Source organism: Myotis lucifugus, unplaced genomic scaffold (assembly GCF_000147115.1).
Source record: "Myotis lucifugus unplaced genomic scaffold, Myoluc2.0 scaffold_7, whole genome shotgun sequence".
In the NCBI taxonomy this organism is placed as follows: Eukaryota; Metazoa; Chordata; class Mammalia; order Chiroptera; family Vespertilionidae; genus Myotis; species Myotis lucifugus.
Window position 1 is genome coordinate 10,255,089 of NW_005871055.1, and position 13,680 is coordinate 10,268,768.

The 13,680-nt window shown below is 34.1% G+C and overlaps 1 protein-coding gene across 11 annotated transcripts in view; it reads right to left on the reverse strand.

Annotated features, from left to right (window-relative positions):
* INTS6 (integrator complex subunit 6) overlaps window positions 1–13,680 on the reverse strand; it is a 111,477-nt gene that overhangs the window by 22,418 nt on the left and 75,379 nt on the right. For 7 of the 11 annotated variants that reach the window (XM_006083562.3, XM_014449331.2, XM_014449314.2 and 4 more), the window contains 6 exons: window positions 12,964–13,118; window positions 7,981–8,133; window positions 7,188–7,320; window positions 5,608–5,702; window positions 3,693–3,803; window positions 2,066–2,281 (listed from right to left, as the gene is read on the reverse strand). In XM_006083562.3, coding sequence (XP_006083624.2) covers window positions 2,066–2,281; window positions 3,693–3,803; window positions 5,608–5,702; window positions 7,188–7,320; window positions 7,981–8,133; window positions 12,964–13,118 — 863 coding nt within the window. The remainder of the gene's footprint in view (window positions 1–2,065; window positions 2,282–3,692; window positions 3,804–5,607; window positions 5,703–7,187; window positions 7,321–7,980; window positions 8,134–12,963; window positions 13,119–13,680) is intronic. The other 4 variants (XM_014449300.2, XM_023748745.1, XM_023748777.1 and 1 more) reach the window with 4 other exon arrangements.

Sequence of the window (13,680 nt, forward strand, 5' to 3'; positions counted from 1 at the left end):
AAGACTTCCAAAGTTTTATCTTATGCTTTGATGTATAATGTACATGCTATACAACTGCCTATTTAAGTATACAGTTCGATGAGTATTAGTAAATTTATAGTTGTGAAACAATCACCGCAATCCAGTTTTAGAATACTTCCATCATTTCAGAAAGTTCCTTGTGCCCATTTGTAATCAATTCCTATTATTAGCCCCAGGCAACAACTTATCTGCTTTCTGTCTCTGTACATTCCATTTCATAAATGGAATTTTGCAATATCTAAAATTTTCTATCTGGCTTCTTTCACTGAGCATGATGTTTTTGAGATTCATCCATGTTGTTCATGTATCAGTAGTCTATTCCTTTTTTTATCACAGTAAAGTAGTATTTCATTATATGGTTATGCCATATCTTTGATCTATTCACTAGTTGATCAACACTGGACTGTTTAGAGTTTTGGAGTATTATCAATAATAATATCTACCCATTTATCTTGAGTAGATACTTACAATTGCTATACAAACAACATATATGTAACATATATATTACATATATTAATATATGAGAGTTCCAGTTGCTCTACATCCTCACCAAAACTTGACATTTTCCAGTCTTTTAAATTTTAGCTATTCTAGTGGGTATAAAATGGGACCTCATTATGGTTTTAATTTCCATTTCCCTAATGATCAATAAGGTTGACTGTCTTTTCATGTGCTTGTTCAAGTTTGTATATCTTATCTGGTGAAGTATCTGTTCAAATATTCGCTCTTTTTTTATGGGGATGTTTATCTCTTTACTAGGTTCTATGAGTTCTTTAAGGATTTTGATATTAAGTTCTTTATTCAATATGTGTTTTGTTCCCAGGTTATAAGTTCCTTTTAATTTTTCAAAGTTTCATTTGAATTAATAATTTCAATGAAGTTCAATTTATCAAGTTCTTTTTGTTTTGTATTTTAGAACTCTTCCATGATCCATGACCCAAGTTCATGATGATTTTCTCTAGTTTTCTTTTAGTTTACAGTTTTAGTTCTTACACTTAAGACCATGATCACTTCAAATAATGTTAGGTAAGGGTCAAGTTAAGTAATTTGAATATGGATATCCAATTTTTCTAGTGCTACTTGTTGAAAGGATTGTATTCTCACTTACTGAATTATTTTGGCACCTTGTTAAAAATTAATTGACTATTTGTGTGAGGGCCTACTTCTAGACTATATTCTGTTCCATTGATCTATATGTTTATCCGTATGCCAACAACACAAAGTGCTGATCACTATAGCTTCACAATAATTTTTATTTTTATTTAGTTTTTTTCACAGTAATTTTTAAAATTAGATAGTGCAAGTTGTCCAACTTTATTCGTTTCCAAAACTGTTTTAGCTATTCTAGTACCTTTACACTTCCATATGAATTTTAGAATCAGCTTGTTGTTTTTTTTATATAAAAGCTGCTGGAATTAGATCTTTTTAATAGCAAGTATTCATAAAGCATTTTAGGATCACACTGTGCACCCAAGGTCATAAGTACCAAATTACAGTGACTCTACCATTAGCTATATAACTTTAAGCAATCTCTAAGCCTTTGTTTACTAACTTATAAAATAAATGGGTTGGTTTACTTTTTATCAATACATTCATTCACTCACCATGGACAGTTTTGTTTTTGTTTTTTTTTTTAAGAACAGTTATTGATTTTTAGAAAGAGTAAGGGGGAGAGAGAGAGAGAGAGAAACATCAATGTGAGAGTGCAACATCAATTTGCTGCCTCCTACATGCTCTCCACTGGGGGTAATATAGGGGGGGGGGGGGGGATTGAGACCACATCCCATGCATGTGCCCTGACCAGGAATCAAACTGGTAATCTTTCAGTGCACAGGAAGATGCCCAACCAATTGAGACCAGCCAGGGCTGTCTGTTTTAATTCTAAAATTCAATTATTCAATCAAAGTATAATGATCATTATTCTGCAGAGGCATAAAAAGTACTTCTGAAAATTTGGACAGTTTCAGTTAACAGAAAATTTGATCTATATTCAATAATATAACAGAATATAACTAGAACAGTACTAAATTCATGTAACTATTACCTTATTGAGCAAAGCAACTTGGAACCCAGTGTATTCTTTCATGTTCAGGTCCAGCAGTCTATGAGGAACATCCTCTGAAATTCCCTGGAGGAGTTGTTGAAAATCTTTCCTATAGGCCATTGATAAACCATGTGATCGGCTTCGGACTTTAATTCCAGTTTCCTGTACTACTTTTTTGCCTACAGATCCAATGACTCGATCAGATTCTATTTTGGCCTACAGTAAAAAACAAACAAGAATTATCTTGATATAATCTAAATTGGTAAATTAAATACTATAGTTTTAATCTTCTATAAACTAAACATTTATATATTTTAAAAGTATATAAGAAATTAAAATCTCAAGTGACATACTTTATGTCAAGTACTTGGTAAATTAAACATAGTTTAAACAATGTCTTATGATTTTAAATCATTATTATAACCTTTTGGAGCAGGGTGAACAAACACAACTTTAACTGTATTTACCTATCTAATTTTTTTAAAAATGTTTTTATTGATTTTTTTAGAGAGAGGAAAGGAGAGGAAGAGAGATAGAAACATCGATGAGAGAGAAACATCCATCAGCTGCCTCCTGCATGTCCCCTACAAAGGATTGAGCCCGCAACCAGCACATGTGTCCTGACCGGGAATTGAACTGGTGAACTCTAGGTGCATGGGACCATGCTTAATCTACGGAGCCACATCGACCAGGCTAATTGTATTTATTAATACCTACTATACTTAAACCATGAAATGTAAAGACGCCCTAAATGAAAATATGTATTTCTAATTCAGAGCTGATATAAAATATGAAAAAAATCATTGCACCAATATTTACTTAAAGATATTAGCATATAACTCATGTTCATACATACAGCAAATGATGATGTAATTTTTCACTGGAAAGCAAATACCATTATTTTGACTCTTTACAACCTGCATTTCAATTACTGGTAGCAGTTAAAGTAGAGATGGCAGAAGTACTGGGAAAATGTTGTATTTTATATGACAGTAATAACTTGGCAATGAGTTAAACTCTATTGCTGCACTACCATAGTATCTGTTAATGTGATTTATGCCCAAAATAATAAAATTCAATGACTCTTACAAACATTTCAAACTAAACTACCATTTTGAAAGAAAAAAAAACACACACACACACTATAGGTTTTAAAGCACAAAAGAAACTGATATTTTATCCCAGAAAAATAACTTTCTAACATAAATTTCTCAAAGAAAACAAAGAATATTCACACAGAGGAAGTCTAGGAAGCCATTTCATAAACTAGGAATTATTATTTGAAATTAACTTTGAAATTAACATTTCAAATCATAGCATACCATGTACTTGAGACAGAATTATGGATATATTAGAGGCCTGATGCACGAAATTCGTGCAAGACTGCCTTGGCCGGCCCTCGCAGCCCTGGCTCTGTCTGGAAGGTATTCCAGACGGTTGTTCCGTTGTTCGGCCATTTGGTCAATTTGCATAGTATGCTTTTATTATTATAGATGATATATGTGATTTTAAAATGTAATATAGTAATATAATGAAATTCTTTTAGGATTATCAATAACTAATATCTGTCTGCTAACCATCTTAAAAACCATTCAAAATATGTAATGGCTCTATTTCTTAACATTACCTGTTGACTCAATTTTTTGAGGTATGAAATGACACTGTAACTTAGTCCATATTCCATACTGTCTGCTATGAGGTTAGGTGCTCCCATCATTCTAACAGCTTTCCTCAGAGGCTATAGGCAAAAAAACAACAACCATCACTTGTCAGAAATTTATGGCTAGATGTATTATGTCAGTTTTGAACATTTCTGCCCCCCAAATTTCTCCTTTTCTTCAATAAGAAAGTAACAACATATTTTTATTTCAGTAAAATGTTTGTGTTGTACGAAAGGCAGTTTGAAATACTAGTAAAAGGGATTAGAGACTATAATAATAACACCCAGGGTGAGAAAAGGTAAAGTCTTGAACTTCTTAGTATCCCTGGAGATAGTAAATTTAAAAGAAATAGCAGGAGACACTGCAGAGGTAGATTTGGTAGAACTTGGGTAGTAGCTGAAAAGCAGTAAAAGGAAATAGAAGATTTCTACTTTGGGTAACTGTGTGGGTGTGACTCAACCACTCACTAGCTTTGTAACACTATACCAGGTTATATAACCTCTCTATGTCTTAGTTTCTCATTTATAAATGACAATAATAGTATCTACTTCACATGGTTGTCATGGTTTTAAATGAACCAATACAAGTAAAGCACTTATAAAAGCAAATGGCACACAGTAAGCATTCAGTAGGTGTTAATGATTATGACCATTATCATTAGCTGGGCTGAAAAACAACAAAACAGAAAGAAGCTCTGAAGGAAAAATGAGGAGGAAAAAAAGTCTAATATTTATTATGGATGTGATATAGTGAAATAATATTTAATTGTAATGAGAGACCAATTGAAACCACTTTGTACAATGAAAAATATCACTAGCAGGAGTGTCTAGCATATTTGAATGGAATACAAACAGAAAAAGGGTGATAACTCATTGACATATTAGAAAGTGTATAAGCCTTTGTGTAAAACTAGAATCAAATCCCAGCTCTGATATTTAATATCCATGTAGCTTTGGCTAAATCCTCAGGTTGCTATGAAATGTAAATGAGTCAACATATGTAACATTTGATATTCAAAGTGTTTCTTCCTTTCACTCTCTTACATGGCAGGCATTATGTGCTAGACACTCATAAACTTATCACTTAAAACTATAAAATATGATTTTTAAAGTTCAAGAAATTAATGTTCTTATGAGGAACCATTTACAAAGATCAGTTATAGTCAAATGCTATAATATTCCTGAATTAAAAGCAGAAGTAATGTCTAAAAAAGTTACTTTTCATAAAATAAAGTACACTTAATAATATACACATTGGTCTTATCTCTATGATAAACTAGGCTTTAAGTAATTAGAAAATTTATGGTTCTAAAAATATATGGTTCTATGAGAATATACACTTATCTTAACCTAAAAACATATTTCTGAAGATTCAGGAACTAATGAAACAAAAATAATTTTATACCCTTGGAGAGAAATAATTCTGAAATGGCAATTAAAAAATACAGTACAACAATTGAGATTAAAAACCTAAATTCTAAAGCCAGACTGCCTGGGACTGAATTCCAGTGCCCCATATATTTGCAATGTAGCCTTAGACAACTTAATATTTTAGTGCTTTAGTTTCCTCATCTGTGAAACAGGAACAATGATCATTCCTACCTCAGAGGATTACCATATAAATTAAATAAGATTAATACATGTAAAGTACTTAGGACAGTACCAGGCACAGGGTAAGCATTGTATATATTCATGATCATCATCATCACTTTGCAAGTCATGAAACATTTCTTTCCCACAATATCTATACTGGTTATTTGTACACACAATTTTCATGACATTTAATCTATAACAGCATTAAATAGAAGTTTGTAATGCAATAAAGTATAAGCATAATATAAAACTTTATAACAACTTCTATTTTTAACAATAACATTCTTACCCCAAGATAGTAGGGAGGCATTGTCTTCAAATAACTTTCGAATGACTGTCTCCATTTCAATGTTGGTTTTGCTTTATGTACTTTAAACAAATCATCTATAAATGTATAATGTAAACAAACTATCATTACTCATTGTTCTCACAGATGAAGATCAGGTCAGATTAGTCTGTTTTCTTATTTGTAAGAGGAAGAGTAACATGAGATATAAGCTTTTAATAAAATAAAAGTAGTAAAATTTTTGGTTCTGGAATTTTCAATTAGTAATACCATTAAAAAAAAAAAAAGCCAATAATCGTATAGAATTACATCAAGGTGGAATCAGGAAACACACAAGAAAAAACTGTACCCTATATAGACCTAGACATGAAACAGATTTGAGAAAAGAAACAAGTATGCAAAGTGTTTTCTATAAAATATACCTACTAATATTTTGACTACAAAATCTGAAGTGATTTCATAAAGGAAAATTAGTCTTCTCCAATAGTACTCTTCAAAAATTATAGACAAATGGTCCCCATAAACTAACTTTAGGCTTTTATCATATTACTAGAGGCCCCGGTGCATTAAATTCATGTGGGGGAGGGGGGGGGGCAGGGGCAGGGTCCCCTCAGCCCGGCCTGCACCCTCTCCAATCTAGGACCCCTCAGAGGATGTCCAACTGTCGGTTTAGGCCCGATCCTCCCTCTCACAATCTGGGACTGCTGGCTCCTAACTGCTCACCTGCCTGCCTGCCTGATTGCCCCTACCCCTCTGCCTGCCTGCCTGATCACCCCTAACTTCCCTCCCCTGCTGGCCTGATCGCCCCTAACCGCCTCTGCCTCAGCCCCCGCCACCGTGGCTTTGTCTGGAAGGAAGGCAGGATGACCAGAAGATGTCCAGTTGACCCGGTTTAATTAGCATATTTCCCTTTTATTAGTATAGATTTTGGAACAGGTTAATTCTTTTTTAAAAATAAAAATATCTGCCAAGTGAAAATTAAGATAAATTCTTACAAGAAAATACACTCAGATTTTATGACTATGCTTCACAAAATGTCTTATTTACCAAATACAAAGCCTACGTTACTAATTCTATGTTAAGAAATCTAACTTAAATTTAATCTAACTTAAAGAATTAGAATATTTAATTTTTTTTAATCCTCACCTGAGGACATGTTTATTGATTTTAGAGAGAGATAGAAAGAGAGAGACACATCAATCAGTTGCCTCTTATATGAGTCCCAATGGGGCATCAAACACTAAAACCTGGGTATGTGTGCTGACCGGGAATCAAACCCACAACCTTTTGGTCTACAGGACAAGGCTCCAACCAACTGAGCCACCTGGCCAGGGCTAGAATATTTAATTAAAAAATTTAAAATATACTACCTTCATAAATTGTTGACTCAAAGGTGATTTGACACTGCCTTTCAATTTACCACAAACATGTAATAAAACAACCTTTGACAGGTTTAAAATTTTAAAGACATTTTCATTAATTTTTAGCAGATAAAAAAACTCACAAAAAACGTTCCCAAAGTTTATTTTTAGGAAAATTTGTATGTATGCTAAGCCACAGAGAATGTGACAAGAATGACTTACCTAAAAGGGGAAGGAGGACTGGGTAATTGTAAGGCATCACAAATAAGTTGACACAATTCAGTGCTGTACTGGCTTTCAAGTAACCAAAGGGATGACCAAGTTCACTATATTTTGCACTATTGCTCACATATACCTGTTAAAAAGGAGTGGTTAAAACTTATTATTATTATTTTTAATATATTTTATTGAGTTTTTTTACAGTGAGGAAGGGAGAGGGATAGAGTTAGAAACATCGATGAGAGAAAAACATCAGCTGCCTTCTGCACACCCCCTACTGGGGATGTGCCTGCAACCAAGGTACATGCCCTTTACCGGAATTGAACCTGAGACCCTTCAGTCTACAGGCCGACGCTCTATCCACTGAGCCAAACTGGTTAGGGCAAAACTTATTATTTTTTAATCCTCATCTGAAGATACATTTTTACTGAGTTTGAGAGGAAGGGAGAGGTAAAGGGAGAGGGAGAGAGAGAGAGAGAGAAGGAGGGAGGGATATGAGAGAGAGAGAAAGAGAAAGAGAGAGAGAGAGAGAGAGAGAGAGAGAGAGAGAGACATCAATTCACTGCCTCTCAGATGTGCCTGGATTGGGATTGAACCCAAAACCTGTGTATGTGCCCTGACCAGAAATCAAACTCACAACCTTTTGGTGATGACTTTTCCAACCAAATGAGCCACATTGGCCAGGACAAGACTTCTTATTTTTATGAAGGTTAAAACCTTTACAGAATGTTATATAAACTATTGATTTTATTTAACTTTTTAGGAAACATTTAACTTAAATAATTGTTCAGCTCACCTGCCAACATGTTTGAGGAGATTTCCTTTCCAGGATAAATTGAGTCAGTGGTGAAGGTTCCAACTCGTATTTGTCAAAAGGCAATTTGTCAATAACCATTGGTTCACAGTCTGTACAGGAAAACTTCACTACAGGATGAGATGTACGAGGTGGCTAGAGGGGAAAATCTTATTACTATTTACACAAAATACCAGAAACAAACTCATTTTCAATATCCCTCATTACCAAAATTTACTTAGTTTCTAAGTTTTGCTAGTCAGAGTTTAATTTACTACAGAAAGCATCATTAGCTGAAAGAAAATACTTGAAAATGCAAAGCTTAAATTATATAATATTCAGAAGAAAAACACAAAACACTTCAAAATCTATATAAAATGGAAATCTTTTTAGGTTTACAATGTAAAATTTTAGACTAAGTACTCATTGAGTTTTATATCTAAGAAACAAGAAACATATAGAAACCTTCAATTTTAAGTCCTCACTTGTAGAAATTTAATTACTTGTATAGAGTAGTGGTTTCCAAACTGATCATATACCTTCAAGTTTTTGAATACACAATTAAGTTTTAGGACATTATATATATTTATTTTATAATTATTTATAAATTATTAAGTATGTATATATGTATAGGTACATAATAAAAGTTTTAATGTATTCCTTCCCGATTGTGGTAGACTGTTTTGGTTATCCCTGTGGTTTATACACCCTACTTCTAGAGATACAAAAAAATAAAATACTTTAAAGGAAAAAAAGGGTGGGAGCATGTTACTCTATTTTCCCCTTAATAGTTTCCTTCCTAAAAATCTCATTGGTCTTTTTTGAGGGTCACATTGAGCTCCAACCAGCTTTAGGGGCATCTTTACAAGTCAGCAACATTGCAGAAGACATCAAGTCCAAAATCAAGATCTACCAGCCTGCCCCTCTAACAGTCACTTCCTCAGCCAGAACTGGAAAGGGAGCTGCTGGCCACCTGGGGGGATATGTCTCCGTATATGAAAGTTACTGGTGAATGTACAAGTACCCCTGTCCCATATCCTGGGTGTCAGCCTAGGACACAACCACCAGGCAGAAGTCATGATTCCTGAGAAGATCTGAACTGGCCCCACACATCTCTCTGTCCTTCATCCTTCTCCCAGGGTGGCGAAGGAAGCCCTGGGTACATGGTGATCCCCATCCTGGGACCTTGAATCATGACTTAACTAATAATAATTGTTGGAAAATGGAAAATAAAATCTCACCAAATGAAGATCGGTGAAGAAAATATGAGCTATGAAGATATAATTTAAAATTTCATAGCTATAAAGGACTCTCAGCCTCGTTTACTATGTGTACATTGGTGGCTCCCAAATCTGTGTTGGGACCAGATCCCTCTCATTTCTTTTTTTTTTTTTAATTAATTTATTTTTTTTAAATATATTTTATTGACTTTTTACAGAGAGGAAGGGAGAGGGATAGAGAGTTAGAAACATCAATGAGAGAGAAACATCGATCAGCTGCCTCCTGCACACTCCCCACTGGGGATGTGCCCACAACCAAGGTACATGCCCTTGACCGGAATCGAACCTGGGACCCTTGAGTCCGCAGGCCGACGCTCTATCCACTGAGCCAAACCGGTTAGGGCATCCCTCTCATTTCTTATGTATTCAACAGCCTGCTAGACATAAACTAAATCTCCTATAGGTCCCTCAGATACATTATAATCCAATTTGTTATTTCTCCTCCAAACCACAAAACCTATTCCAAAAACCTAGATATTATCCTTAATATCTTCTATTTATCCTCCATATTTAACTGTCACAAAGATCTAGATAAAGATTCCATAAATTCCAAGCCACTTAGCAGAATACAAACATGGCAGGTGCTCAGTATTTAGTTACTACCCTTGGTCAGTACTAAATTCCCATCTCTATAGAAATTTATCTTCTATTTCTTATCACTCTAATTCATGTCTTCATTTCTCAGACTAGACTTGTACAACTGCTTATTTTTAACTAGTCTCCCTAATTATTCAGCACCCTTTAAGGCCATGAAATGTATATGATCATGTAATTACCCTACCTGAAAGTATTTGATAAAAGTAATAGCCAATCACCTGAAAATAGGGTCCAGACTCTTTTATCATACACAAAGATCCTTAATGATCTGGTCCCCATCTGCCTTTCAACCACCACACTGTGTACACTCTGTGCTCCTGCCATGCCAAACTATTTGCAACTGCTCAAATAGATCATCTTTCATGTTCCTGTATTTCACATGTTATCCTTGACTGCTTTAGTATTTTCTCCCTTGCATATTGCAAATAAAGTTTTGAAGTCTGAACTGGCAAGTATCAACCACTAAAAGACTTCTTTCCTTATACTCATCCCCACCCTGTATCCCAAACACATACCAGGCAATTGGGCACCACCTCCTCTGGGTTCTGGTCTGCTCCCCTATTACAGTTAACACACTGTACTCTACTATGTTTATATGTCTGACCTTCCTATAAAATGGTTAGGTCAACAAGGCGAGCACTACGTTTTATTCATCTCATGCTCCTGTGCCTAAGTTGTACCTAACACATTGCTTATTGAATCAGTCCATGAAACTCACTTGTTTTTTGGATGAAAATATTGAGGTCAAGAGAAAAAGAGAGGCAGAGGGAATCCTCTAGAATTTGGCAAACAAATTTTGCATTATTTCAGTTAATCCCCCAAACAAGCCTATGAGATAGGAGCTACTATAATTATTTAACAGATAGGAAATTAAGGTTTCGCTAATAACTGGTAGAGCCATGATTCAAATTCAGAATCAGTCTCTAATAAATCACACTTATTTTCAATATCAATACTTTTTATTTGAAATAAAAATTTATTTCCCCTCTAATATCCTTTAGTCACTAAATTTTGCCAGTTCTTCCCATTATCATCTTTCTTATGATTCTTTCTTCTATCATCTTAATCCAAACTCTTAATATCTCTTATGTGAACTATAGCAATTGCCCAATAGGAAACCTGACTACCTTCCAACACATCTACTTTTGCTGCAAATAACAACTACCAGATCAATTTTCCTAAAGCACTCTGTAAAAAATGTCATCAGTTATCCTTTCAGTCCCACTGAAAAAAGCTTAAATTCCTTAACCCTGCACTTAAAGTCATGAACAATTTGGCTCATTTAATAGTACTCTCAATGTACTCTCAATATGTGTTTTGACCCACGTTACTCAGGAATACACTTGTTTTTCCTCTAAATACACCTTGATCTATTTACTTCCATACTTTTTTCTCATACTATTTTCTCTCCCCACTGAAATCCTATCCACACTTCAAATTCCTCTATGGCTTGTAATAATTTGCAATAGACAACTAGAGTAATGTTAATAGATATTGCTTGTGATCCTGATTTTGAATTTCTATTAGGACTCAACAAAGTACCATATGTACTACTGTAGGTATTAAATAAAGACTACAGACTGAATAACCAACAAGACAATATTTCATACAAATATGTTATCTGTTCTATAAGAGTTGAAAGAGCTCCAGAAGAGAAAGTAAAATGAACAAAGAAATTGAGAATTTCTCTATAAGGCCAGACTGGAAAAACTATGATGGTTCAATAAGAAAAAAAGAAAAGGAATAAAGAAGATACCTTCACTGAAATTTATAAAACCTTAATTTCATTAAACCCCAAATGAATAAAAGAAATATCACTTTATAGAGCTTGTGTAGATTAAAAGTAAATATTATCCTGAAGAGTTGATATAGGTTTAAAGTATAAAAGGTGTCAAATAGGATTCAGTTTAATTCATAAATGATAGCTATATGAAACATTCAAGACTGCTTAATGGTATTTGAAATATAATTCTTATCTTCAAAGTAATAAAAACATAATTCTTCTAAGGGTAATATGTCATGCTCTCCCACAAAATAGCCATGATGCCCTCAAATACTAGAAAAATATACTAATGCAAAAGAAAATATATTAACAAGATTAGATTGTTTTGTATAAATTTACCCTATTATTAGAAAAACCATATAGTGAACACTGATAATTCATATATGTCATTTAATAAGCCCCACTGTTTCTTTTGTTGTTTTCTTATTCCTCACCAGAGGATATTTTTCCTTTGTTTTTTAGAAAGGATGGAAGAGAGAGGGAAAGACAGAGAGAAATATCGATGTGAGAGAAACACATTGATTAGTTGCCTCCTGTACGAGCCCGGACCAGGGCCCAGGCCGGGGAGAAGCTTGCAATAGAGGTGTGTGCTCTTGACCGGAATTGAACCCTAGACCCTTCAGTCTGCAGGCCGACACTCTATCCACTTAGCCACACCAGCTATGGCAAGCCTCATTGTTTCTAAAAAATAATTCATGTAGCCCAGCTGGTGTGGCTCAGTGGTAGAGTGTTGACCTATGAAACAGGAGGTCACAGTTCGATCCCAGGTGCAGAAAGGCAGCCAATCAATAATTTTCTTTCATCATTGATGTTTCTTTCTCTCTCTCTCCATCTCCCTTCCTCTTTGAAATCAATAAAAATATATTTTAAATAATAATAATTCATATAAACAAGACCAGAAAATCTTTTCAACATTGAATATAACTAAAACCATGCAAGTCAACTCCTAAAAGATTGAAAGCAAACCATCAAAATTATTGTGGAAGCCTTCACTTAAGTTCCAAATTATGTCTCCAAGACAAATCTTTATGTTACATTATGTTTAGAGTCCAAAGAGAAACTCCTTATATTTATGATTCTGTACCCAGATGCTAATAATAAAAACATAAGCATAGTATTAGATTCTAAAGAAAACAGATGACTGTTTTTCCATTACTACATAACAAACAATACAGTATACTAAAGCAACTAATAGCTTATCATAGCACTTTGAACATCTTTCTGATTCCTGTAAACTAGCCACACATTTAACTGATAATAGTAAAACTAGTATGAAAAACAACGAAATGGTTACTATTACAAAGTCACAGTTTCTCTGGTACTTACTAGTGTTGGAGAATTCTGATCTGGCCAAAAAGACTCTGGAACAGGCCAATGACCTATAGGAACCCCAGTTTTGGGATTTGGCCTGACATATATGAGTTTGTGACAGCTATGCCAAGGCTGAGATCCAAAAGGCCTTGATATATCTGGCTGCCCATCTATAGCAAAGAAATTGACACACAAAAAAAGCATCTATCATTAAGGGGGAAAAATATCAAAAAGTTCAATTATATCTCTTATTACTTAATAAAAATGTCCCAATACTTGTTCAATTCTGAATTTGCCTAGTTTTCTTAAATGGTACAATACTATCACAACTGCTTAACATTTATATGAGATTAAAATTTACTAGAGAGTAAAGTCTGCAAATGTCAACTATGAGTTCAGCAGTTGAAAGGAGGGCTTACAGTATCATTTGCTTGCCCAATCAGAATATGTAAAACATACTTCATGGTAAATAGTTATTTAATGAATGATGTTTCCCCCACCAGATGATAAAGGCAAACACTCAATATCTTCAACATTGTGGTTGGCTTAGGAAATACTAGATAAGTATTGCTAAAAAAGTAATCATTTTAACTAAAGCCTAATAACTAAAGAAAAACTTAATATGCAAATCCAGATTTGAAATACCTACCTTTAATCTGAAATAATTCTACCAAAATAGCAACTCTCTTCAACTAAACATTTATTTAGTGCCTAACTTTAAGCCAAGTACTA